At 44.1% G+C, this 27,658-nt stretch overlaps 1 protein-coding gene across 4 annotated transcripts in view; it reads right to left on the bottom strand.

Moving 5' to 3' along the window:
- CYP4F22 (cytochrome P450 family 4 subfamily F member 22) overlaps positions 1 to 27,658 on the bottom strand; it is a 204,238-nt gene that overhangs the window by 8,286 nt on the left and 168,294 nt on the right. For all 4 annotated transcript variants that reach the window (XM_070741740.1, XM_070741742.1, XM_070741738.1 and 1 more), the window contains one exon: positions 1,669 to 1,739. In XM_070741740.1, the coding sequence (XP_070597841.1) occupies positions 1,669 to 1,739 (71 nt within the window). The remainder of the gene's footprint in view (positions 1 to 1,668; positions 1,740 to 27,658) is intronic.

Raw genomic sequence — 27,658 nt, 5'->3', positions numbered from 1 at the left:
TCACCCAGTGGTTTCATGTAGATATTAAACAGCAGGGGGGAGAGGACCAAGCCCTGAGGAACCCTACAAGGGAGGGACCTAGGAGTCGACCTCTGACCCTCAGCTAACACTGACTACGACTGAATGGAGAGATAGGAGGAGAACCACCATAAAACAGTGCCTCCCAACCTCTCCAGCCAGCATAGAAGGATGCCATGGCCGATGGTATAGAAAGCCGCTGAGCGGTCGAGAAGCACCAGAATAGAGGATAAACCCCTATCCCGGGCCCTCCAGAGATCATCCATCACTGTGACCAAAGCAGTTTCTGTGCTGTAGCCAGCCCGGAATCCTGATTGTTGAGGATCTAGATAATTCATCCGAGGACCATTGTAGGTGGAGCAACACCAACTTCTTGACAACCTTCCCCATGAAGGGAAGGTTGGAGACCAGACAATAGTTATTAAATACAGCTGGATCCAGGGAAAGCTTCTTGAGGAGGGGGCGCACAAGTACCTCCTTGTAGGGAGCCAGAAAGGACCCCTCCCTCAAGGAAGCATTGACAATCTCCTGGACCCAGCTCCCTCCTGTGTCCCTCCTGGATGGTTTCAGCCAGCAGCTCCGTGTCACCTCCCTGGTGGCTGAAACCATCCAGGAGGGACACAGGTCCAACAAGCAAGTGGCAGAATTCACAGCTCCCATGGCCATTTCATCAGGTGTCACCAGGTCAAACTCCTCCCACAAACAGCACTAAGACAGGCCCCTGTCACCTTGACTGACTCGTCAGCTAAAACTGCATTCCAGTTGGAGTCAAGGTCTGTCCAGATCTGGGCGATTTTATCTGCGAAAAACTTATTAAAATCCTCAGCACTGCCTTGCAAGGGTTCATCAACACACACACACACACACACACACACACACACACACACACCTGATTAAGGAGGGAGGGAGTCACTCTAAACAGGGCAGCTTGACAAGATTCTGCAGATGCAATCAAGGTGACATGATACACACATCTTGTTGCCCGGAGCACCACTTTGTAAGTCTCCATATGAGCTTTTACAAGTGTTTGGTCAGATTCGGATTTACTTTTCCTCCAATGCTTCTCTACACATCTCTTCTGGCGTTTCATCCCACAAAGTTCCTCAGTGAACCAAGGAGATCTCCAGGGTCTACTGCCACAAAGAGGTTGCAAAGATGCAATCCGGTCAAGAGCTCCTGCTGCAGCTGTATTCCAGGCCGCAGCAAGGGATTCTGTCGAACTGTGTACAAGCGAATCTGGCAAAACCCCAAGCACCCTCTGAAAGCCCTCAGGGTCCATCAGGTGCCTGGGGCGGGACCTCCTAATAGTTCTGCCTCCCTGTGGGGGAGGATTGGAGCCATGAAATCAAGCCGTAGCAGAAAATGATCTGACCATGACAAAGGCAAGGTATCTAAGCACCTTCATTTCAGATCATTACTCAACTGCTTTAAGAGGAATACTATGTCAGGAGTGTGCCCTTCCTGGTTAATTACTTGGGTCAGGTCCATGGTTGCCATTACCGACCAAACTGGCTGCTGTGCTGAAACTTTCAGTATGTATTGTTTTATGTTCCTTGCCTCAAGAGCTCTTATTAAGAATGTCACATGAATACACACTTTTCTTTTCTTTTTCTTAACAATTATTTTATCTCTAGCTGTATGTTTTCTTACCTGGGTCCTGCAGAAAAGGGCACAAAAGCTAGTGGATGATGTGTTGAATCAAACCGATATGGGTTATAGACCTTTGAAAGATAAATAGATTGGATGAATGGGTTAAATGAGAAAATGTGAACATAAGAAGGAAATAACAGCAGCAGCAGCAGCAACAACAGAGTTGGAAGGGACCATGGAGGTCTTCACCCTCTGCTTAGTCAGGAAACCCTACACTACAGACAGATGGTTATCCAACATCTGCTTAAAAACTTCCAGTGTTGGAGCATTCATAAATTCTGGAGGCAAGCTGTTCCACTGATTAATTGTTCTAGCTGCCAGGAAATTTCTCCTTAGTTCTAAGTTGCTTCCCTCCTTATTCAGCTTCCACCCATTGCTTCTTGTTCTACCCTCAGGTGCTTTGGAGAATAGGTTGATTCCTTCTTCTTTGTGGCAACCCCTGAGAGCTCCCCTTTAGTTAACAAATAAGATATAAACAAACTTAACATGGTTTCTTCCATGTTCCTTACACCTCGGCTGATCTAAGTTTGCCTATTTGTAGTCTTCTGTTCTTTAAATTATTGATTATGCTAATTTCAGTTGAAATCAGGGTATGTCCAATCTGGTGTAGTTATTATCCCAGGGTGGGGTAGAGGGGCTGTAGCAATTACATTATTTTCCTGTTCACTATACAGAGGAGGCATTTTTCTTAGAAAGTACTCCTCTTCTTCAGATTTCGACTCCCTTTCCTTACTTTTTACCATCATAATGTTATCTGGGGTTTCCCAATGTTCAGGAACCCATATTAGGGCATAATCTAACTCATTCTCTACATTTTGGGGAGTCTTTTCCTTCACATATCTATACAGATTCTGACAGATAAAAAAAACTGTTTTCACAACTGTTTCTGGGCTATTCCACCTTTTCATCTTCCCATCAAACAAAACAACATAAATTTGCCATAGTTTCTTTTTCCAAAGGTTTTTCCAAACCTTTAAAAAAAATAATTCTATTATATGGTAGAGAGCTTCATGTGGCTAATAATCTTCCCAATGGCCCTTTCGGGTCTATTTTTAATTTAGGTCTTTTCTTACCTCTTGGGACGGATTTCCCTGTGTCCCTGGATCCATTATTTCCTCCCATGGGTTTTCTTATTTACTTGGTCGTTTCCCCATTAGTGTCTTTCTTTTATAACTGCTGAGACCATTCTCGAGGGGTTTCTTAAGCGCTATCTCCTCTATAAGTCTTCTCTGTCTCTTGTTCCTACTAGTCCTGATACTGCCAATTTCAATTTGAGGTGACCCGTTCTCCATCCAAATGGGACAGGGTGCACCCAAGAAGGGTCCCCACAGACACCTGACAAGATGGAATCCCAGAAGAGCCCCAAAGTTGTGAACAGAATTTTGAAAATAAAGTCACACAAGATTTTTGGAAAAGAGAGACAGTTTTATTCTCTCTGGGCTTTCAGAAAAAAAGAAAAACTTGCAAAGTGTGATGGATCCCCGCAAGAAGGCCGTACCAGACAGAAGCAGAATGATGATTAATATACCCTAATAGTCACCTCCCAGTCCTTTGTCAGCTTACCTGACAAGGTGGGTTACATCCTATGGCAGTTTGCTAAATCAGTCCCTATCCTAATATGGGTATATTCCCCCTTTCCTATTCCCTAAAGATCAACAATCCACATATGGCAAGTTTCTAGCTAACTAAACAATGGGTTTCAGTTAATGATTTATCATTCCTTAGAAAAACAAATCTTAAGCTATCCTACTATATAATATTTATTTCTCAAACTGATAAAAGGGCTGCCAGTTGAACTAAACCCTTTTCATTGCCAATTTTAGAGAATGTCCTACAAGTAAATTTGAGCATATGCTGCAGTCTACCCAACAGGTATACATTAATTCAGTAATATCTGCAGGGCCACAGATTCCCCATTCCACTCAAATACCAGTAAATGGCTTAGGGTCTTGGAAAATATCACCCAACTTTTTGGCACCCGCTAGCAGCTGTGTGTATGAGACAGAAAAAGAAAAGAATGTTGCAGCAAAGAGAAGGCACCCCCCCCCACCTTCACAGCAGAGAAGGCAGCTCCTGTGGCTGCCTGTCCCTTTCTGCCCCTTCTCCCCTGTTTAAGTACCTTAAAGAGTCAGACTGCAACTTGCTCTGTGTGTATGAGACCCAGAAGGTAAAGAAGCAGCCACTTTGAATGCTGCAGCAAAGAGAAGCCGATCTCTTCCCCTTCACAACGGAGCTACTCAGAAGGCTTTCCACCCCTCCCTCGGTCCATCTGCTGCTGTTATCCCTCTTACAGCTCTCCCTCACTCCCTGCACACCTGCCCTTCTGCCTTCTCCTCCCGTGGTTGTGGCAGCAGCTGGGCGAGCCGCTCCCAAAGAAGACTCACTTTCCTCAGTTTCCACCTCACCCCATATTTGGGAAAATGCATTTCTGGTTTGCCCTTGTGCTAGTTTTTTGTACTTGGATGCTTCAGAGAAACTTCCTTCAACCCTCCAGAATGCAAAAAACAGTACAATGGCAAACTGGAAGTGCAGTTTCCCGAACTTCAGGTTTGTCTGTTGGGGGATTTCCTTGCCTCTGGGGCTTCAGGGAAGCTTCCCTGAAGTGTACGGAGGGTGAAACTGCCTTTTCCAAGGCCAAAAATCAGTTGGCAGCGCATGCCTGCCTGCTGGAGGTAACACAGGGCAAAGTCTTGCGTGCCCTCCGATATAGCTCCACGTGTCACCTGTGGCACATGTGCCATAGGTTCGCCATCACAGGTCTAGGCTATAAAAGATTAAGAATGAATGATAGCTGTTTTTCAGTACTTGAGGGACTGTCACAGAAAAGAAGGGTGTGCTTATTCTCAAAAGCACATGAGGGCAGGATAAGAAACTGTGGATTGGGGCTATTTAAAGAGAGATCAAACCTAGAACTAAAGAGAAATTTCCTCATAGTAAAAATAATTACTAATTAATCAAAAATTGATTAACTTGCCTTCCAGAGTTGTGGGTGCTCCATGGCTGGAGGTATTCAAGACAGGACAACCATTTGTCTAGGATGGTATAAGACCTCAAAGTTCCTTTCTGGTCCTGTGATTCTATGATATAAGTTTCAGAGAATCATGTGCTGAACTTCCTATTTGTGGCAGAATCTTTTACTAGCCCACATTCTCAGATCATCAGTTGGTACAGCTGATCTTCCAGGTCCACACTGCCTGATGAGTATTCATAGGAATGCCAACTCCTGTTCCTATGTGAACAATTGTGTCCAGACAGCTTATGTTTGAATAATATGGCATATAACAAATTAATACTTGGTGTCAATCAGTTGAATGGTTGCAGGAATTGGGCATGGCTAGTTTGATGAGAAGAAAGACCAGGGGAGACATGATAGCAGCGTTCAAACTAATTTATGAGTGGAAATAACAGATTTAAAAGATATATTTGCTCCCAACTTGTATATTATGTTCACAGAAGGCTTCATTTTAACATAATTGTTTGCGTGTTTCTTTGGCTATAAATGCCAACTGGCAGTGGAATACAGCGATCCCTCGATTTTCACGATCTCGATCTTCGCGAAACGCTATATTGCGATTTTCCAGAAAATATTAATTAAAAAATACTCCACTCTTCTCTCTCTCTCTTTCTTCCTCTCTCTCACTCTTCCTTCCTTTCTCATCTCTTTCTTTCTTTCTTTCTTTCCTTCTCTCTCTTTCTCTATCTCTCCCCCTCTTGCTCTCCCTCTTTTTCTCACTTTCCCTCTCTCGTGCACCGAGCGGGCAGGCGGGCAGGCAGGCGGCGGACAAGCGGCGGGCGGACAAGCGGTGGGTGGGCGGGCAGGCAGGCGGCGGACAAGCGGCGGGCGGACAAGCGGCGGGCAGGCGGGCAGGCAGGCGGCGGACAAGCGGCGGGCGGACAAGCGGCGGGCGGACAAGCGGCGGGCGGACAAGCGGCAGGCGGACAAGCGGCAGGCACGGCAGCAGCGAGGAGCTGAAGATCGGGGTTTCCCCTTTGCGTGGGCGGCGGGGAAACCCCGATCTTCGGCTCCTCGCTGCTGCGGCGCTGCCGAGCAGATCAGCTGCTGGGCGGCGGAAGGAACCTTCCCTGGGTCTTCCCAGGTGCGGAAGTAAAAACACCATCTGCGCATGCGCGGCCATGGAAAAAGGGCGCGCATGCGCAGATGGTGTTTTTACTTCCGCACCACTATATTGCGAAAAATCGAGTATCGCGAGGGGTCTTGGAACGTAACCCTCGCGATACTCGAGGGATCACTGTATACTAAATACCTTGCTAAATATCAGTCTAGTGACAGTCACTAAAGTAACATACATTTGCTGATTCCTCCAATTCAAAGTTTGGAAATGTAAATTAGCATATTACTTAATGTTCAATTTTATAAGAGCTCTGTTTATCTACAATTTTGTTCAGGAAACTATCTTTACTGCCCAAAAGCAATATGAGCAAATCTGACTAAGCCCAACATTTATTACAAAAGTGAGTATCTCAATATACCTTTTTGTGACAGTTTCCATCATTTTCCAACCATAGTTGCACCCATAGTTCCCTCTAAGCTGAGCAGTGAGCAATCGCTCACTTAAAAATCATCATCAACTCAGAGTTTTCCAAACCTGCCCAGAAGCTGAGAGGGAAAGAGTGAGAGGGAAGGGGAGAGAGAGGGGAAGAGAGGAAGAGAGAGAAACAGATAGAAAAAAGAGAGGAAGGAAAAGAGAAAGAAAAAGAATGGGAGTAAGGAAGAGAGAAAGAAAATCAAAATCTAGTTTGAAACTAGCTCAACTATTTAAGTGGCATTTTGATATTGATAGAGTTGCCCTATTATGAGCTCACTGTTATAGACACACAGTACAGTCTTTTATTTTGAAATTCTCTGAGGCAAAACAGGGTGGGTTTTTTATTTGTTTGTTTGTTTATTATTTCTGTGCCGCCCAGTCCCGAAGGGACTGCCGCTCAGACACTATACTTTTCCGCCCACCCCCCCAAAAAATTAGAGCGAACACTAGTTGCACCCATAAGAAGTGTGGAGCCACGGAGATTGTGGAGTGTGGAGAGAGCCGAAGATGTCACCCGGGAAGAACTGGAGGGTGACTGTGACAACTGACACCCTGGGACACTGTAGAGACGGAGGAGTCCAAGACAATAGCAGTCGAGGTACACAGACAAGAACTGGGGGTGCAAGTCAGTGGCAGCGGCCGGCACCAAAGAGAACATTGTACTAAGAGACTTGGACATTTACGCTAGACTTTTTTAGAACTCAGCCGGCCTGGAGCTTGGCACCATCTTGCTGTTGATTGTTTTAAAGAACTGCTGATTAATTGTCCATTGGCATTGGATCTTGTTACAACTAAACCAACCTGGAGTCTGGCCCCCTCTTTTAATGATTTCCTATGCTATTTTGTCTATGTTTTATGTTTATTGTTTTTAGCCAATTTTAGGCAGGTTAATTATATATGCCTGTGAGGGAATGGGACTTTTTGCCTCCGCAAGTTGGATGAAGCTCTTTCCTCCGCAGCATCTCCTCGGCTGCTGCCTTCACTCCCTCGCCCAAAGGCCCCTAGCTCTTGGCCCCAGCCCTTTGGCCACAAAAATCCAAATTCAGCCACAGCCTTTTGGCCACATGGGATACTTCGCCACCATCCAATCAGAACGGTTGTTACAAAATGCTACTTTTGGAAGGAAAGAATGGGACAGTTTGCTCTTTCATACACAAACACACACATTGAATGATAGAGAGGGAAGGGACCTTGGTGGCCATCTAGTCTGACCCCCTTCTCATTCAGGAGACTTACAGAATGATAGAGAGGAAAGGGAACTCAGTGGCCATCTAGTCTGACCCCACATTCTCATTCAGGAGACTTGCAGAGTGATAGAGAAGGGAGGGACCCTTGGTGGCCATCTAGTCTGACTTGACCCACCTTCTCATTCAGGAGACTTACGGAATGATAGAGAGGGAAGGGAACTCAGTGGCCATCTAGTCTGACCCACTTTCTCATTCAGGAGACTCACAGAATGATAGAGAGGGAAGGGAACTCAGTGGCCATCTAGTTGAGCCACTTCTCATTCAGGAGACTTACAGAATGATAGAGAGGGAAGGGACCTTGGTGGCCACCTAGTCTGACTCCCCTTCTCATTCAGGAGACTTACAGAATAATAGAGAGGGAAGGGACCTTGGTGGCCATCTAGTCTGACCTGACCCCCCCTTCTCATTCAGGAGACTTACAGAATGATAGAGAGGGAAGGGACCTTGGTAGCCATCTAGTCTGACCCCCAGCTCAAGCAGGAGAATGGAGGGGACCGCAGAGGCCACCTAATCTGACCCCCAGCTCAAGCAGGAGAATGAAATGGAATGACAGAGATTGAGGGGACCTCAGAGACCATCTAGTCCAACCCTCTTTGCAAGCAGGAGAATTGGTCTTCCGGTCAAATTCTTGGGCTGCTAAATTGGCTGATGGAACTCCTTGCCTCACAACAAGCTAATCCTTTAAAAAATAATTTGGGAACCCAATCAGAGCAGTCCTCTCAAAAGAGGATTGGGAGAGACTGCTAGGTAGCAAAGGACTGAAGTGAAGGCTGGTTGCTGTCTGGGGACCTTTTATGACCTGCTCCTCCTGCTAATCTTTGGAATTTTTACGATGCGTGGAGCATTTATGACAAAAGAAAGTGTCAAGAGAGGCAAAAATTTGGAGGCCCGAGACGTGGGGGTAGGGTCCACCCCCGCCCTCCACCCATACACATTTAACAAGAGTTGGAAGGGACCTTGGTGGTCATCCAGTCCCACCCTCTCCTTCCACCCATTCACATTTGACAAATTCTTTCCTGCTAAATTGGCAGGGGGAACATACTGCTCCCAAAGCTCCCTCCCCATCCCACTTCTGGTAACCCTCAAGATGAATGAAGGAGGGGTGAAAAGAGGCATGGGTCCCCAAAGTGGGGGGGGCAGGAGGATTTGTGGGGGAAAACTTGGGGAGGCTAATGATCCTTTCCTGTTTGAAGAGAGAGAGAGAGGTCTGTTCATAATGTGGGCATCTAGACGATCCCATGCCTTCTTCTGCGTTCATGTGGAGAGTCTGTAAGTCTGTAAGTCTCCTGACAGAGAAGAGAGGTCATACTAGATGGCCACCGAGGTCCCTTCCATCTCTATCATTCTGTAAGTCTCCTGAATGAAAAGGGGGTCAGACTAGATGGCCACCGAGGTCCCTTCCCTCTCTATCATTCAATGTGTGTGTTTGTGTATGAAAGAGCAAACTGTCCCATTCTTTCCTTCCAAAAGTAACAACCGTTCTGATTGGATGGTGGCAAAGTGTCCCATGTGGCCAAAAGGCTGTGGCTGAATTTGGATTTTTGTGGCCAAAGGGCTAGGGCCAAGGGCTAGGGGCCTTTGGGCGAGGGAGTGAAGTCAGCAGCCGATCAGCTGCTGTGGAGGAAAGAGCTTCATCCAACTGGCGGAGGCTAAATGTCCTAAACCCGCCTGTGATTGGTGGAGTGAACGGAATTATTTTACTCGGTGGTTCTGTCCCAGACGCCTGATGGACCCAGAGGGCTTTCAGAAGGTGCTTGGGGCAGAGTCTCTTGCGGAGGCCTGGAACAAGGCTGCAGCATAGGCTTCTGACTGGATTGCACCGTTGCGACTTCTCCATGGCACTAGACCCCATAGAGCTCCATGGTTCAACAAGGAGCTCCGGGAGTTGAAACGCCAGAAGAGACATCTAGAGAAGCGATGGAGGAAGAGTAAGTCCGAATCTGATCGAACACTTGTAAGAGCTCATATTAAGACTTACAAAGTGGCGCTCAAGGTGGCAAGATGTGCGTATCATGCCACCTTGATTGCATCAGCGGAATCCCGACCAGCTGCTCTGTTTAGGGTGACCCGCTCCCTTCTTAACCAGAGGGGATTTGGGGAGCCCTTGCAGAGTAGTGCCGAGGACTTTAACACGTTTTTCGCTGAAAAAATCACTTGGATCTGAGCGGACCTCGACTCCAATTGGAAAACAGAGTCGACTGAAAACGAGTCATTCGAGGTGACTGGGGTCCGTACTTGCCCATCTGTCTGGGAAGCATTTGATCTGGTGACACCTGATAAAGTGAACAAGGCCATTGGAACTGTGAGTTCTGCCACCTGTTTACTGGATCCGTGTCCCTCCTGGCTGGTCTCGGCAAGCAGGGAGGTGACACGGAGCTGGGTCCAGGAGATTATCAATGCTTCTTTGGGGAGGGGGTCCTTTCCGGATCCCTACAAGGAGGCACTTGTACACTCCCTCCTCAAGAAGCCTTCCCTGGACCCAGCCATTCTCAACAACTATTGTCCAGTCTCCAACCTTCCCTTTATGGGGAAGGTTGTTGAGAAGGTGGTGGCGCTCCAGCTCCAGCAGTCCTTGGAAGAAGCCGATTATCTAGGCCCTCAGCAGTCAGGATTTAGGCCCGGCTATAGCACGGAAACTGCTTTGGTCGTGTTGATGGATGATCTCTGGCGGGCCCGAGACAGGGGTTTATCCTCTGTCCTGGTGCTTCTCAACCTCTCAGCGGCTTTCAATACCATCGACCATGGTATCCTTCTGCGCCGGCTGGAAGTGTTGGGAGTGGGAGGCACTGTTCTTCAGTGGTTCTCCTCCTACCTCTCTAGTCGGTCGCAGTCGGTGTTAGTGGGGGGGGGGTCAGAGGTCGACCTCTAGACTTCTCCCTTGTGGAGTGCCTCAGGGGTTGGTCCTCTCCCCCCTGCTATTTAATATCTACATGAAACTGCTTGGTGAGATCATCGAAGGGCATGGGGTGAGGTATCATCAATATGCAGATGATACCCAGTTGTACATCTCCACCCCATGTCCAGTCAACGAAGTAGTGAATGTGATGTGCTGGTGCCTGGAGGCTGTTGGGGTTTGGATGGGTGTCAACAGACTCAAACTCAACCCTGATAAGATGGTGTGGCTGTGGGTTTTGCCTCCCAGGGACAATCCCATCTGTCCGTCCATCACCCTGGGGGGGAAATCATTGACCCCCTCAGAGAGGGTCCGCAACTTGGGCGTCCTCCTTGATCCACCGCTCACATTAGAGAAACATCTTTCAGCTGTGGCGAGGGGGGCGTTTGCCCAGGTTTGCCTGGTGCACCAGTTGCGGCCCTATTTGGACCGGGAGTCACTGCTCACAATCACTCATGCCCTCATCACCTCGAGGCTCGACTACTGTAACACTCTCTACATAGGGCTACCTTTGAAATGTGTTCAGAAACTTCAGATCGTTCAGAATGCAGCTTCAAGAGCAATCATGGGCTTCCCTAAGTATGCCCATGTTACACCAACACTCCGCAGTCTGCATTGGTTGCCGATCAGTTTCCAGTCACAATTCAAAGTGTTGGTTATGGCCTATAAAGCCCTTCATGGCATTGGACCAGAATATCTCCGGGACCGCCTTCTGCCGCACAAATCCCAGCGACCAGTTAGGTCCCACAGAATTGGCCTTCTCTGGGTCCCGTCGACTAAACAATGTCATTTGGTGGGACCCAGGGGAAGAGCCTTCTCTGTGGCGGCCCCGACCCTTTGAAACCAGCTCCCTCCAGAGATCAGAATTGCCCCCACCCTCCTCGCCTTTCGTAAGCTCCTTAAAACCCACCTATGTCATCAGGCATAGGGGAATTTGTTTTCTGTTTGTTGATGGTACACTTTATGCTTTTTGTTGTTTTTTGTAAAATTTTCAAAAAAATCAATAAAATTATATTTTAAAAAAAGAGAAAAAAAAGAGATATTCCTTTCCCCCTAGGCCTATTCAATTTATGCATGGTATGTTCGTATGTATGTTTGTTTTTTAATAAGGGTTTTTAAATTATTTTAAATATTAGATTTGTCATATGCTGTTTTATTATTGTTGTTAGCTGCCCCGAGTCTACGGAGAGGGGCGGTATACAAATCAAATCAAATCAAATCAAATCAAATCAAAAAATAAATAAATAAATAAACAAACAAACAAACAAATAAACCAAAAAACCAAGAAACAAACAAACAAACAAACAAATAAATAGTTGATAGGGGAGGAAAGTTTCTTACTGTTCTGAGCTTGGAAGTGAAATCTATGGTATCTCACGATGACACTATGCAATATTCCAAGTGTAAGACCACACTTGGAATACTGCATTCAGTTTTGGTCGCTACGATGCAAAAAGGATGTTGAGTCTCTAAAAAGAGTGCAGGGAAGAGCGGCAAAGATGATTAGGGGACTAGAGGCTGAAACATTTGAAGAACATTACAGGAACTGGGCATGGCTCATTTAATAAAAAGAAGGACCAGGGGAGACAAGGTAGTAGTATTCCAATACTGTATCTCAGGAATTGCCACAAAGAAGAAAGACTCAACCTATTCTCCAAAGCACCTGAGGGTAGGACAAGAAATAATGGGTGGAAACTAAACAAGGAGAGAAGCAAATTCTTGACAGTTAAAACAATGAAGGAATCTGTGGAACGGCCTGCCACCAGAAGCTGTGAATGCTCCAACACTGGAAGTTTTTAAGATGATGTTGGATACCCATTTGTCTGAAGTAGTGTAGGGTTTCTTGTCTAAGCAGGAGGTTGGAGTAGAAGACTCCACGGTCTCTTCCAACTCTTTTGTTATTATTATATAAGACAGTTAGAAAATGTTTCACATTTTAAAATATCTGTATAAGCTTCAAGAGACATCTCTTTAGAACAGTTTTCACCAAACTTTTGACATGTGTACCCCTTCTATAATTTTCATAATGCTTAGTACCCCTCTTTAAAAAAAAATGGATGTATTTTAATAACAATCAAAATATATTTCTTTTTTCTTTTTTTTGGTACATACACAAAATAATAATAAACGAAAAATAAAATTATTCATAATAAAATATAAATAAAAGTTATATTATAAATAACATTTATTTGGATCAATGAGAAGGATGAAATTGTTGTGCTGAAGTGACAGATTGTCATACTTTGGTTTCCTGGTTGTTAATTTTAATCTGAGATGCAGTTCCACGTCCAATAGTCGGTTCCTTTTTTTCGACCTAATGTCTACAAATGCTGAAAAAGTAACTTCACATAAATATGAATTTTTTCTGTTAAAAGCGGATACATATTTTGCATTTTTATTTTTTAAAAATATCTTTATTCATTATATACTTTGATAAAAACAGAACAACATAAAAAGAAAGCATACTTTCATACAAACAAGACAAAATAAAGCATTATGCTTTATACATTAAGTAGTTTGGTATCAGAACTTAGAATGGATACCTGCTATATAGCAGGATATTTTATTTGCAGCTTATTCATTTGCAACCATTTCAATTCCTACTTACTAGTGCATGTTAGTCTCCTTAAATTATCAATATCTATTTCTCTATGTTTCCTTTTGTTTCAACTATATTTATTCTGTGGTATAGTGGTTCATTAAAGTAACTATATTCCTTATGTTTATTTTTCAAGAATCCGTCTGAAGCCAATTCCAACAATTGCTCTTCTTCTGCATGCGATAAACTTTCTGGCATGAATTTTGTGGTAATGTTAAACAGATATCTTATCCATTCAATATTTTTGTTTAAATCGGGAAAATAGTTTTTCAAGCCCACTTGCAACTGTCAACATGCTGTGTTATGCATTTCAGAGTATCAGCATCAATTTTAGCAGCTACACTTGTTAAGAGAGGGAAATGAGTCTACTTCTCCATTACCAACTCTCTTTTGCCATAAATTTAGTTTTGCGATGGCAGCGTTCACTTTATCTTGAACGTGAAACAATGAAATTTCTTTGCCTTTGTAATGATAAGTTGAGGCAATTTAAAAGAGAGAATATATCTGCTAAGTATGCTAATTTACAAAGCCATTTCCAGTCATGTAAACAATTTCTCAACTCAAATCTATCATTAAGAAAACATTGAAGTTCATGTCTAAGTTCAAACAATCGATTTAGAAGTTTTTCTCGAGATAGCCAACGAACATTGGTATGAAAAAGAAGCAGGGTATGACTACTTCCCATTTCTTCACATATTTGCATTCAAAGGACAGTTTTTAATATAGTTAATGATTTTAACTTTTTCAACCAGAACTTTCTATAGATCAGCAGGCATCTTACATGTTGCCAAAGCCTCTCTGTGTATGCAACAATGTGTGGCTATGACATTTGGGGCAACATTTCAAATTCTTGCAATGAGTCCTTTATTAATTCCGACCATACTTTTTGCTCCATCAGTGCTTATTCCAACATATCTATTCCAATCAATTTTGTTCTCTTTCATAAATTTATTCCTAACATTAAAGATATCTTCTCCTGTTGTGTGACCTAATAAAGGCTTGCAAAATAAAAAGTCATCATGAATAAATTGCCATAAGATTTGCAAAATTCGCAATATCAGTGAATTCATCGACTTGCAGTGCATAATAACGACTTTGAGAACTATCAGATAATAACATCTGTTTCACATTATTAGACATATCAATGATTCATCGATGAACTGTATTATTTGAGGAAAGAACATGGTCAAAAGTTTGTTTTGCTCTATCTCCTATCATTACTTCTGCCATTATTTTGGCTGCAGGCTTGATTAAAATTTCGCCAATAGTTTCCGCTGCACTACATTTCACAATTAAAAGCGACACACGATACAAAGCTTCTAGCATTTTTTGATTGTCACCTCCTGCCATACCCTGCCTTACTTTTCGAGATTGATTTAAATCCTTAAATTTATTTTCAAAAAAAATCTATGGGTTTATCTTTGTATGGATTATGGTTTATCTCAAAATGGCGCTTTAAGTTGGATGGTTTCATGCTTTCGTTTGTTAGATTTTCAAAACAAATGACGCAAAGTGGAATAGGCTCATTTTCATCTCCAGTCCAAGAGAATCCAAATTTAAGATATTCTTTGTCGTACTTGCGAGTTTTCCTTGCTTTTTTCTTAACAGGTTCTTTCAGAATTGAAGTTGATTCATCGTTAATTTCATTATTTTCTGTTTGTTGATTGCTACTATAATCATTACTTTCTTTCAGTGTATTAGCTCCAGATTTTAGGGATAAAAATTATATTTTATAAAAATAATTAAAATCAGTGGGATTTACTAAAGCACATAACAAACCTTTCCTATAAGAAAAATTGCACAGACTTCCGGTTTCGTCGAGGACCGCAGCGGAGTCTCTTGGCAGGGCTCTGCCTTGAGACTCCCCTCACCCTCCCAGAGGTCGCTCAAACGCGATCGGATCGAGTCCGGATGGCTCGATTCTAGAACAGGGGATTTCCCTCTGTCCGGGGAGCCATCGCCGAGGCTCCGGGGGCAGGGGGTCTGTCCTGCAGCTCTGGAGCAGGGAGCACCGGTCCTCTCGTAAGAGGACGCGGCCATTGCGATCCCACCAAACCAGCGGGAAGCAAGAAACATCTGAAAAGTGAAAGCAGAGATTAAAGCAATCCTCAGTCAAAAGGAATACACTAAAGAAGCTACAATCAAGGTAAAAAGATTTTTTTTCTTCTATGTTTCATGTTAAATAAGAAGATTGAAGTAAAAGAAAGCGGAGAATAAAAAGTTTTATAAGAAGGTGAAAGAGAAAGTTGTTGAAAAACATTGTATCCAGGCGCAAATCAACAGCCGGAACTTATTTTTACTACTTTCACTTATTTTCTTGAATTTGGACTTGAACTGTAAAACGCTTGAAAACAAGGGGAATTTGAAGGATTTCAAAATGAGACATTAAAAGGTTTAATAGATATAATATGACACTATTTGGCTGATTATTTTTTTCCCCTCTTGAAGTAATTGGTTACAAAAATATTAGAAAATGAAGTCCGGGCTCGGATTTTTTCCAGCGGAAGGATTAAGACTGCTTACTATCTAGTCACAAAACTTGAATAAATATATAAAAAAACATTTTTCTCCTATTTGGGATTTTTTGTATTTGGATTATCTGATTGACCCTATTTGGATTACCTCATTGGATTATTTCGTTTGGATTGAAGGCGGTTTTGTCGGATACGTAGCGGAGAGGCTCTACAATTTTCCTTAAGCTGCGAGAGACGGATCGACTTCATTTTAACATTGGATACTTAAATTGCAATCGTTTGGAAAACTGAGATTCTATAAATTTTGAGAAGATTAAACTTTACTGTTTCTATTTTTCAAATCAACGGGACCTTCTTTTAACCTACGCCAAAGTGTTTTCTACAACAGATTAGATCTTCAATCAACAAAGTATTCTATTACGACTGGAATATTAATAATTGGTCTTTTGCTTTTTCCTTCTTATACTTTTGAGTTTTGAATTTTAAACCTATATTACATTATAATTATCTTGGTTTTGTATATGCACTGTTAAAAACCCTTGGTATCCTGCTCCTCCTTAATTGAATAATATTCTTTCTTCTCTTTCAGATTGCCCTCTTCTTTTTACTCTCTCTTCCTTTTTTCTTCTCCTTTGGTTTTCCTTCTATTTTCTTTTCCCCTGCTGTGCTAAACCAATTTCTTTTCTTTTTATACAAGCTTTGGACTTAGAGTAATAAGAATTTACGAGTTATATTCTGAACATTGAATTTTAATTGCACTTGTATTTGAACTGTATTCTAAATTTCTGTGGTTTGCCTAGGGAAATTAATTGTGTAGGTTTGGAATTTCTAGCAATTTTCTACATATTGCTAACATAAAATAATATTAATTTCAAATTTTAAAATGTCAAGTACTTCTACCTACACCAAAACAATTAAGAAGCAGACATCTGTCGCATCATCTCCCCAAGGCTCGCCTCTCCCATCCCCCGCACAGCCGGTCTTATCAGCAACTATGTTTACCAAGGAGAAGGACAAAGACAAACCACAACAACCTTCGCTGGCCTCAATCCAAGAGACACTAACTGCACTAAATGATTTCATGCTCCAATCTCAACGTGATGCAACTCAACAGAGATGAAATAAAAGCAGAGATGGCTGATATGAAAGTAGACAAATGTGGCAAATGAATAGAAATATTTTGAAAGAGAAAGAATATAAAGAATGGATTGAAAAGGAATTAAAAATATTTTTTGAAATTAATAAAAATACAGATACTACTCCTCAAAATTTATGGGATGCAACTAAAGCATACATAAGAGGATTAACAATATCCTACACAGCGAAATACAATAAAGATAAGAAAAGAAAATATGAACAACTAACGAATGAATTAAAACGATTAGAATTTATATCACAACAAAATATGAAAAATAAGGATTTGGAAAAAAAATAAATTTAATTAAACATAAAATCAGACTGGAAGAACAAAATCAGACACTGGAAAAAATAAAAAGAGCTAAGCAACAATATTTTGAACATGCCAACAAACCAGGTAGATGGTTAGCATATAAACTGAGAAAACAGAGACAATCTAAATTAATTAAACATTTAGAAGACAAAGACGGAACAATAAAATATGACACAGAGGGAAAAGCAAACATAGTACATTTTTTTAAAAGAATTGTACAAAGATGATAATATTGAGGAAGATGAAGTATTTAAATATTTAGAAAGTTCAGATTTACCACAATTAACAGAGGAACAACAGGAGAGGATGGAGAGTCCTATAACAATGGAAGAACTCCTTATAACTATTAAGAAACAAAAAAACAACAAAGCCACAGGGCCGGATGCTATTCCAGCAGAGTGGTATAAAATAGAAAATGAAACATTAAGAAATAATATGCTGCAAATCTTTAATGAATGCAGGTTAGATGGTAAAATTCCCAAATCATGGTCTGAATCTTTGATAACTTTAATTCACAAACCAGATACAGCAAAGGAAAAAAATCAAAAATTATAGACCAATATCATTATTAAATGTAGATTATAAAATATTTATTGCAATATATGCAGACAGGTTGAAAACAGTAATAAATAGCAAAATCCACTCAGACCAAAATGGTTTCCTGCCAGGCAGACAAATTAAGAACAATCTTAGAACAATCATTAATGTATTAGAATATTATGAGCAACATTCAGATAAAACATTATCATTAATGTTTTTAGATGCTCAAAAAGCTTTTGATAACATCAATTGGACATTTATAAAGATGCAATTAAATAAAATGAGATTTGGCCCCAAATTTGTTAATTTAATAGACGCTATTTATTCAGAACAAACAACAAAAATTATATTAAATAACGAGCAATTAGAAGTGTTTAAAATAAATAAAGGAGTTCGGCAGGGATGTCCTATTTCACCCCTCCTGTTCATTATGACTTTAGAAACACTACTAATAAAAATAAGAGCAGACTCTAAGATAAAAGGGTTAACAGTTGGAAAAGAGATATATAAAGTCCAGGCTTTTGCAGATGATCTGACTTTTATAATGGAAGATCCGATAGTCACAGCACCAAGATTAATCCAGACAATAGAACAATATGGTAAGGTAGCAGGTTTGAAAATAAATAAAACAAAATTTATAACCAAAAACATGAATAAATCACAAGAAAGTAATTTAGAATGCATTACTGGAATACAAATAGTTAAAAAAGTAAAGTATCTGGGAATATGGCTGACAGCCAAAACAATAACATTAAAGAATGATAATTATATAAAATTAATTAATGAAATTAAAAAGGATTTAGAAATATGGAATAATTTAAAAATATCCTTTCTGGGAAGAATTGCTACAATTAAGATGAATATCCTACCTAAGGTATTATTTTTATTTCAAGTGATCCCAATAAATCCAGGGGCAAATTTTTTCAAAAATTTAACAAATGTGGTTAGAAAATTTTTATGGCAAGGAAAAAAGGCAAGAATTAAGATAAATATGTTACAAGATATAAAAGAGAGAGGGGGTTTTGCCCTCCCAAATTGGAAATTATATTACCAAGCAGCCGCCTTAACATGGATTAAAAATTGGATAACCCTAGAGGACACGAGAACATTAAAATTAGAAGGACATGATCTTATGCTTGGCTGGCATGCCTTCGTTTGGTATGATAAAGACAAAAATCACTCTTATTTTAAAAGACATACATTAAGAAAATACTTATTTGATGTATGGAAAGATATTAAGAAAAACCACTTTTTAACAATTCCGGATTGGGTTGCCCCGTTAGACGCAATAATACATCCAAATTCCATCAAGGATACAAGAAAAATAAGATATAAAGACTTGTTAGATGATCAAATGAAACTAAAAACTAGAATTAAATTACAAGACGAAGGGATACAAATCGATTGGTGGCATTATGCACAGATTAGATCTAGATACCAGAAAGATAATATACTTTATATATTCAATAAAAACAAAAATTTGTTAAGTGATTTAATTACTAAAAACCAAAACAGGGTAATTGGGAAAATATATAAATATTTGATTGCTCACAAGAATATTGACTTAACATTAAAAGATAGTATGATACTGTGGTGCAGAAATATAGGCAAAGAAATAGATTTAGACACATGGGAGAAAGTTTGGATGTGCAATTGGAAGATGACAAAATCAGTTTCTTTGAAAGAGAATCAAATTAAAATGTTTTATAGATGGCATCTCCCACCAAGCAGAATAGCAAAAATGTTCCCTAAGACATCACCTTTGTGTTGGAAATGTAAGAAAGAAATAGGATCCTACTACCATCAATGGTGGACATGTAACAAAGCTAAAATGTATTGGAAAATGATAGAGAAAATGACAAAAGAGATTACAAAGCAAAAAATAGAAATTACACCGGAGTTCTGTTTACTAGGAATTACCAACCAAAATTATAAAAAAGAAATCTTGTACTTAATTATACATATTTTTACAGCGGCAAGGATTATTTACGCACAAAATTGGAAAGGGGAAAATATCCCCAAAGAAGAGGGAGTTATCACAAAAATATTAGACTGCGCGGAGATGGATATGATGACAAGACGCTTGAATGATCAAGAAGAAACGAAATTTTATGAAACATGGAACAATGTTTATGAATGGATAGATAAGAAAAAAAAATAACAATAGAAGATTAATAATAGGCATAGATACTTTGCTATAAATTTTTCTCTTCTTTTTATTGAGATTAATATTAGATTTAGTTTATATACATAAAATCGACAAGATTGTTTGACTTTATACTAGTTATAACTACTTTTCTTTTTTCTACAATATCACCTTTTCCTTATTAGATATTTTTGTATTAGTAGCATTGAATTACGCATTTAATCATGTATTCCTTTTTTTGTATCTGCATTTATACTTTTAAGAAAAGCGGGGATGGTACATCCCCACAGTCTATGTTAAATGTTTGTAAGTCTGTATGTTATTTTAAGAAAATTAATAAAAATATTGATAAATAAGAAAAATTGCACAAAAACTAAATATACACAGGTGCCTGGAGAAGCCACTAACTATTAATGAAGTAAGTTGTCTCTGTAACAATGTGCACTATATTCACGCTGTGTCACACCAGACCATCTCACGCCTCACAAGACTGTCTTGACTTGACTCATGAGAATGTAGAATTAGGTGCAGCTAACCACAGTGCAGTGCATATCCCCACCAAACTCCGGTGCAATGTGTACCCCCCACCAAATTCTTCCTGTACCCCTAGAGATACATGTACCACACTTTGGGAAACACTGCTTTAGAGGGATATCTTCCCACCTTGTAGACAGTACAGTGGTCCCTCGACTTGCGCGTTCTCGATTAGCGCGAAACGCTGCAACGCGGTTTTTCAAAAAATATTATTTAAAAAATAAAATATTAAAATATTATTTAAAAAAAAAAAATTTAAAAAAAAAATTTTTTTTAATTCTGTTCCCTGAATGGAGACCGCCGGCCGCTCAATCGGGCCGGCAGGGAACAGAATGGAGCCTTCCGCGGCGGGGCTGGTAAGGGGGGGAGCCGAGGGGGGAGCCGAGCCCAGCCCCGTGGCATTCGCTTTCCTCCCGCCGGCAGCCGACTGATCATGGGCTCCTTCGCAACCTCGGAGAGCTTCCTGGTTTTCGTGAGCTTTCATGCCCCGGAAGCTCTCCGAGGTTGCGAAGGAGCCCACAATCAGTCTCGGCTGCGGGTGGGAGGAAGGCGAATCCCCCGTGGGCTCCGTTACATTTTCCGCTGCCAGCCAGGCCATGCTGGCGGCAGCGGAACAATCGCTGGGTGGAAGGCGTGCTCGGCTCTGCCGCTCCAGCCGCTTTCGGCCGAGCCTCCCTAGCCAAGCGACTGCCTTCCGTCGCAGCGGGGAACATCGGCGCAGGAGGCAGGAGAGGACCGGGCGACCGGAGAAGCAGCGCTGCCGCCGCCACGCCTGGCTCGACTTCCCTGGCTGCTCGGCCGAAAGGGGCTGGAGCGGCAGAGCCGAGCATGCCTTCCGCCCGGGAAGTCCTGCCCCTTCATCCCCACCCCTCGCCCCTGTGGCCGGCTCATCCAGGGGGGCGTGTGTGGACTGGCAAGCGGCAAGCGGGAAGACCAAGGGAAGGTTCCTTCAGCCGCCCAACACCTGATCCGCTCCGCAGCGCGGCAGCAGCGAGGAGCCGAAGATGGGGTTTCCCCTTTGCCTTTACCCCATCTTCGGCTCCTCGCTGCTTCCACGCTGCGGAGCAGATCAGCTGTTGGGCGGCTGAAGGAATCTTCCCTTGGTCTTCCCCGCCGCCCACACGCAAACTCCACCATCTGCGCATGTGCGGCCATGAAAAAAATGGCGCACATGCGCAGATGGTGGTTTTACTTCCGCATCCAATATAACGCGGAAATCGGTTAGCGCGGGAGGTCTTGGAACGTAACCCCCGCGCTAACCGAGAGATCACTGTACTCCCTCCCTCCCTTTCTCTCTATTTCTCTCTTTTCTCTCTCCCCCTTCCTTCCTTCCTTCCTTCTTTCCTCTCTTTCTCTTTCTTTGTCTCCCTTCCTCTCTTTTTCTCTCTCCTTCTTTCGCCCTCCATATTTCTTTCTCCCTCCCCCTCCTTTCCTCCCTCCCTCTCTCTCTCTTTCTCTCTCTCTCCCTCCTTCCCTCCCTCCCTATCACTCTTTCTCTCTTTCTCTTCCTCCCTCCCTTTCTAAATTCTCTCTCTTTCTTTTATGCGTCTTTCTTTCTTTCTCTTTATTTTTCTCTCTTCCTTCCTCTTTTTTCTCTTTCTTTCTCCCTCCCTCCCTCTCTTTCTTTCTCTCTTCCTTCCCCTCTTTTTTCTCTCTTTCTCCCCCTCTCTATTTCTTTCTCTCTCTTCCCTCCTCCCTTTTTCTTTCTCCCTACTTTCCTCCCTCTCTCTCTTTCTCTCTCCCTCCCTTTCTCTCTATTTCTCTTTCTCTCTCTCTCTCCCTTCCTCTCTATTTTTCTCTCTTCCTCCTTCCCTCCCTCTTTCTCTCTCTTCCTTCCTTCCTCTTTTCTCTCTCTCTTTCTCTCTTCCTTCCTCCCTCCCTCCCTCTCCCTCTCTCTTTCTTTCTCTTCCTTCCTTCCTTTTTTCTCTCTCTTTCTCTCTTCCTTCCTCCCTCTCCCTTTTTCTTTCTCTGTCTCCCCCTCCTTCCCTTTCTCTCTCTCTTCCCCCTCCCTTTCCCATCATTTTGGTGAAGCCGGGCTCAACAAAGAGGCCGAGTCAGGGGAGGGTGGAGGAAGAAGAGGAAGGGGGGAGGAGAAGAGGCTCAGCAGCTGAACTGGCCAAAGGAAGAGGAAGAGAAGAGCTTCCCGAGCTGCCAAGGCTTGTCAACCGCCCAGTCAGTTCTGTGCCACTTCGGCTTTCTCCTACTGGCTGCTGGCTCCGCCTGCCTCTCCAGGGAGCATCCCAGCCCAGCTGGACTTGTAGGCTTCACCCACGACAAATCCGCCCTGGGTCTTTATACTTAACATTCTAATATTGTTTATTATTAGTTATTTACACATTTATGACTATTTACTATTTACTTATTTATAATTTACTTATTTATTCATTATTCCTTGATCTTTTATCTAGCCAATCATAAATCTTATTCCAGACTTTATAATATTCTGCTTCTTCTTGTCCTTTCTTTTTTAAAATTTGTTTTATAGAAATATAGAAGATTGATGGCAGAAAAAGACCTCATGGTCCATCTAGTCTGCCCTAATACCTTTGAGCCCAATGCTCAAAAGTCAATATCCTTTTCAGTATTGAGTATCTTCTAAATTGTTAAACCCCCCCCAAAAAAACTTGGTATCATCTGCAGATTTCATAAATTCCCTTCTATTTTCTCATCTAGATCATTTATGAAAATGTTGAAGACCTTAGGTCCAAGACAGAACTTATATACACTTCCCTCCTGATAGATGTAATTTCATTAGAGATGGTTATGAAAGTGATAGAAGAACAGAGATGATTCTTATCTTGTTCTAGTTCTGAAAACAATGTGTCTCAGGAAACTTGCATAGTCTATTTTATGGGCAGATGGATATATGTCCGTAGAATAAGTTGTCTGCTTTCTGTCACAATTTAAAGACTAATACATGCTTACCTTCTCTTTTCAATTTCAACAGGTAGCAAAAATAAATTTTATGTTTCCTGTTTGTCCTTACAGGCAAAAAAGTGCCTACTGCACAAGTCATGGGTTTGAGGGAGCAAGGCTCACTCAAATAAAACCTTATATGCCAGTAATCATAGATCTTTCATCTGACAAAAGAGAACTTTTAATGCAGAATTGACCCAAGGTCCTGGTTTGGAGTCGTGGGGGGGGGGGCCGCGGAGAGATTTGGGACCCTCCCTTTTTGGATACGGGGGGAATCTTCCTGGGCGGTTGCCTTTCTCCTCTGGGGTTTTTTTCCCCCCTGTTTCGAACTTGGGTGGCCTGGTGCTGGGGGGGGGGTGCGGCCTTGTAGGCCTGGTTGGGGCCTTCAGCCTCTTAGGCCTAGGGGCCCAGGGGCGAGCTTTCTGCTCACATTTAAGGTTATTTCTGCCTTATAAGGCAGAATCTGCCGGAGAAATTCCCAGTAAGGGGGTTTTGAATCTTTGATTTCACTTTGCTATTCGAGTCTTCATCTCAATGGCTCCTAAAAGGCAGAAGCCTCTACCTCCGCCCGTGGAGACAGTGGCGAGGCCTAGGAGAGCCATGAGACCTTCGGACAGGGCCCAACTGGCAGAAGAAGAGGCCCAAGTCAGGGTCAGGCGGGGGGGGGGGGTAGGATGAAGGATCCCCCTTTGATTGAGTCTAATGTACCTGCTCATTCTTGGTCCAGGATAATTGAGAGGTTGGATGACTTGGATGCACGCTGGAGGTCGGTGTACGGGCCTGGGGGCACCCTCCCATCAGCTCCAGCGGCCCTTGGCAGGCCACCAGGTGAACCAGCGGCTCAGACCGGGCAGATGACAGCGATGCCTGGCTCAGCAGGAGCTGGGTCTTCGTGGATGGCTTCTACCCCTTTGGGGTCAGGTGAGGCAGCACTGCACCCAACACTCACACTGCCCCTCCCTCTGGCCGGGCAGGCTCTTGTGCCACCGGGTTTTGGGAGTGGGGTCAACACCATGGGTAGTCCAGCCCTCACCTGCAGCCAGGTGTGGGCTTCTCCCACTGCTACTGTGGTGGCCCAGGCCCCTTCGACGGCTTCAGTGCCCTCGACTGGGTCGGGTGAGGGGACCATGGGGCTTCAGTACGGGCAATGGCCATTCCTTGGGGGTTACCCTCCACGCCTTTAGGTTTCCATCTTCATCCCTCTGTTAGGGAGCGGATTTGGAAGGGAGAGTACATAGATCTATTCTCCCTTCTGAACAGGGAAGTCCCTAAGAAGGAAAAAGAGGATGAGGCTAAGGCAGACAAACCCAAGAAGGTCAGGGTAAACAGGTGCTTCAGCTCATGGCTGTACGCCTATTTAACCTACATGTCAGTGGTCATTCATAGGGAGCCGGCGCGGGCTGCCTCTATGCTCAAGTACATTGACCTTATCACGCATGCTCATTTTGAGTACAAAGGCACGGTTTGGCATCAATATGATGAGGCCTTTAGGATGCGCGTGGCCTTCGATTCCACACTTCCATGGGACATGGTTGTCCCGGATTTGTGGTTTAACGCAACTCACCTTTCACGGGCTGGGGGTGGCGACCGCACGGATAGCGGTCACTACATGGAGGATGAGCCGGCGGCGACGCCTGCGGCCTGGACAGGTGGGGGAGGTGCAACGAAGGCTGCCCCTCCATGTCATGAGTTTGCAGCCAAGGAGGCATGTTCGCGTCCCCTATGCAGGTTCAGACACGCGTGCGGGAACTGTGGGGGCTCCCACGCCACCAGCGCTTGCACTAGGTCCAAAGGGAGTAAAGATAAGAAGGATGGGGCGGGGCTGGCCAAACGGCCCCCGCCTTCTGGGGGAAAAGGGTCCCAGCCCAATTAGGCTGGGGGTGCTGAAGGAATTGCTTAAAGAGTATCACCCTCATTTATTTATTTATTTATTAGTTGGACTTGTATGCCGCCCCTCTCCGGAGAGCGGCTGCTCTATTACAGGGTTTTACTGAGGGTTTCAGAATTCCATAGGTTGGGCCTAGGAAGGCCTTTATGTCTGACAACCTTAGATCAGTTGTGGGCCATGAAGACATTGGTAGGGCTAAAATTCAGAAGGAGATGGCTGAGGGCAGGGTACTGGGACCTTTCCCATGCCCGCCCTCACCAGCTCTTCAGGTCTCCCCCTTGGGGGTGGTTCCCAAGAAGGCCAGTGGTGAATTTAGGTTGATTCACCACTTGTCCTTCCCGAAGGGAGAATCAGTGAATGACTTCATTCCTGATGAGCTTTGCTCAGTCCACTATGTGTCCTTTGACGCAGCGGTAGCCATGGTTAGGAAGTGTGGGGTGGGAGCCCTTATGGGTAAATGCAACATTAAGTCTGCATTCCGGCTCCTTCCCATACACCCAGATGATTTCGAGCTCCTGGGCTTTCACTTCGAAGGTGGCTTTTATGTGGACAGAGCACTGCCTATGGGCTGCTCCATATTTTGCTCCCTATTTGAGAGCTTTAGCACCTTTTTGGAGTGGGCGCTCAGGAGGCGCTCTGGTCTGGGTTCTGTCATTCATTACCTCGATGACTTCCTGTTGGCGGGGCCTGCGCATTCAGATGGATGTTCAGCTCTGATGACGGCCTTTGAAGCCCTTTGTGCTCATCTAGGGGTCCCTTTGGCCCCTGAGAAGACTGAAGGCCCCGCTACCAGGATTACTTTTCTGGGTACTGAATTGGACTCAGTGGAGCAATCTTGTAGATTGCCCCCAGACAAGCTACTCAAGATTCAGAGTAAGCTTGACATAGTGTTAGATAGCCGGAAGGTGACCCTTCACCAGCTTCAGGAACTTGCCGGGCTTCTTAATTGGGTGGTGGCTCCCAGCAGGGCCTTTTCCCGGTGGGGGATTGCCCCATCATCGGACCCGCTTGCGCGCTGGGATCAAGGATGACCTATGCATATGGCGGGTCTTTTTGGCCCACTTCAATGGTCGTTCCTGTTGGAGGCACGAGCTTCTTTTGGAAGCTGAGCTGCAATTATGTTCGGATGCCGTGGGGACCTGCGGTTTTGGGGTTATTTTAGGCGACCAGTAGTGCCATTCCATGTGGCCTCTGGAATGGAGGGCCTCTCCCTTGGTCAAGGATTTGACCTTTTTGGAGCTCTTCCCACTGATAGCAGCTTTAGAGCTGTGGGGAGAGCAATTTAGAGACAAAACGGTGCACTTCTGGTGTGACAACTTGGCAGTGGTTCACGTTGTGAATGCCCTTTCCTCTAAGAGCGACAGGGTCATGCGGCTTGTCCGCCATTTTGTGTACAGGTCTTTGTCTCTAAATGCACTGTTTCTGGCCCGGCATGTTCCCAGGCTAGATAACGGGATCGCTGACGCCTTGTCCCGTGGTCAGTTTTCCAGCTTTTGGACGCTGGCTCTGTGGACTCGCGCATCACCGGAAGTCTTCCCTGGCCACCTGTGGAGCCTGGGCGGGCTCACGAACAGTGGATGACGGAAGCAAGCAGGGCCATGGCCCTCTCGCTGGCCCCCGGCACCTTGAGGGCATATCAAAACTCAGGTAAGGAGTTTTGGGAATTTAGACAAGCTGTCTGGCCCTTCCCGGTAGATCACCTCATGGAGTTCTGCGTGCTGCTTAGGCAGCTCGGCTTCTCCGTCAGAACTATCAGGTCCAGGCTGGCAGGCCTGGCCTTTCTGTCTAAGGCCAGTGGCTTTCCGGACTCTTTTTGCAACTTCCGCATTCAGAAGATGCTGGAGGGTTGGGTTAGGGAGCGGCCTGCGCCCCCATCGGACAGTAGACAGGTGTTAACTGTACAGAAGCTGTCCTTTATTAACTGTGCTTGGAACAGCCTGTGCGCCTCTCTGTACGAGGCCCGCCTTTTTCAGGCGGCGGCCAGCATGATGTTTTTTGGGGCCCTTCGAGTCAGCGAGGCTCTAGCCTCCTCTTGGGGTGACCGGTCTCTTTGTGCCTTCCAGTTCTCGGACCTGCAATTCGGCGACAGGGGTGTCTCCCTCTTGGTGAGACAATCTAAAACTGACCAGTTAGGTAGGCGTGTCAGGATAGAGCTGACAGCAGCCACCGATCAGTCTGTCTTCTTTCTGCAGTCTTAGGGGTGTGGGTCCGGGGTACCTTTTTAGACATCAGGACGGTTCCCTGCTCACCCGCTACCAATTTTGGGCTTTGGTGACCAGGGCTCTAGTCATGATTGGCATTGACCCCGCCGGATATGGAACACATTCATTCCGTATCGGCGCTGCTACTAGTGCAGCAGTGTCTGGTTTCCTGGGTCATAGGATTCGGGAGATTGGTCGCTGGCGGTCAGTGGCCTATTTAGGTTATGTACGGCCAGCTGAGGGTGTAGGACAGGATTTCATGCTAGGTAACCTTTCTCTGCCCTCTTCTAGATAGTCCCACCAGGGCGAGACCAACGGCATTGCTATGTGGCCACAGTATGGTCTTTTGGGCTGGCCACTCCGCAGCAAGAACCGCTGTGGGGACCCAGCTATCTTTGGGCCGGTGGGTCAACATCGTCTGGATGGGGAGAAGAGGCCTGCGGTGGGAGGAGCTTCTCCCGCCGCTCCTGGGAGGGCGGCACAGTGTGGCCGCACCCAGGTGGTTGGTCTTGCACCTCGGTGGCAATGACCTGTGTGTGCTTGGGGGTCTGGCAT

Source organism: Erythrolamprus reginae, chromosome 2 (assembly GCF_031021105.1).
Source record: "Erythrolamprus reginae isolate rEryReg1 chromosome 2, rEryReg1.hap1, whole genome shotgun sequence".
NCBI classification, from domain to species: Eukaryota; Metazoa; Chordata; class Lepidosauria; order Squamata; family Dipsadidae; genus Erythrolamprus; species Erythrolamprus reginae.
This window is presented reverse-complemented; position numbering and strand designations above follow the sequence as displayed.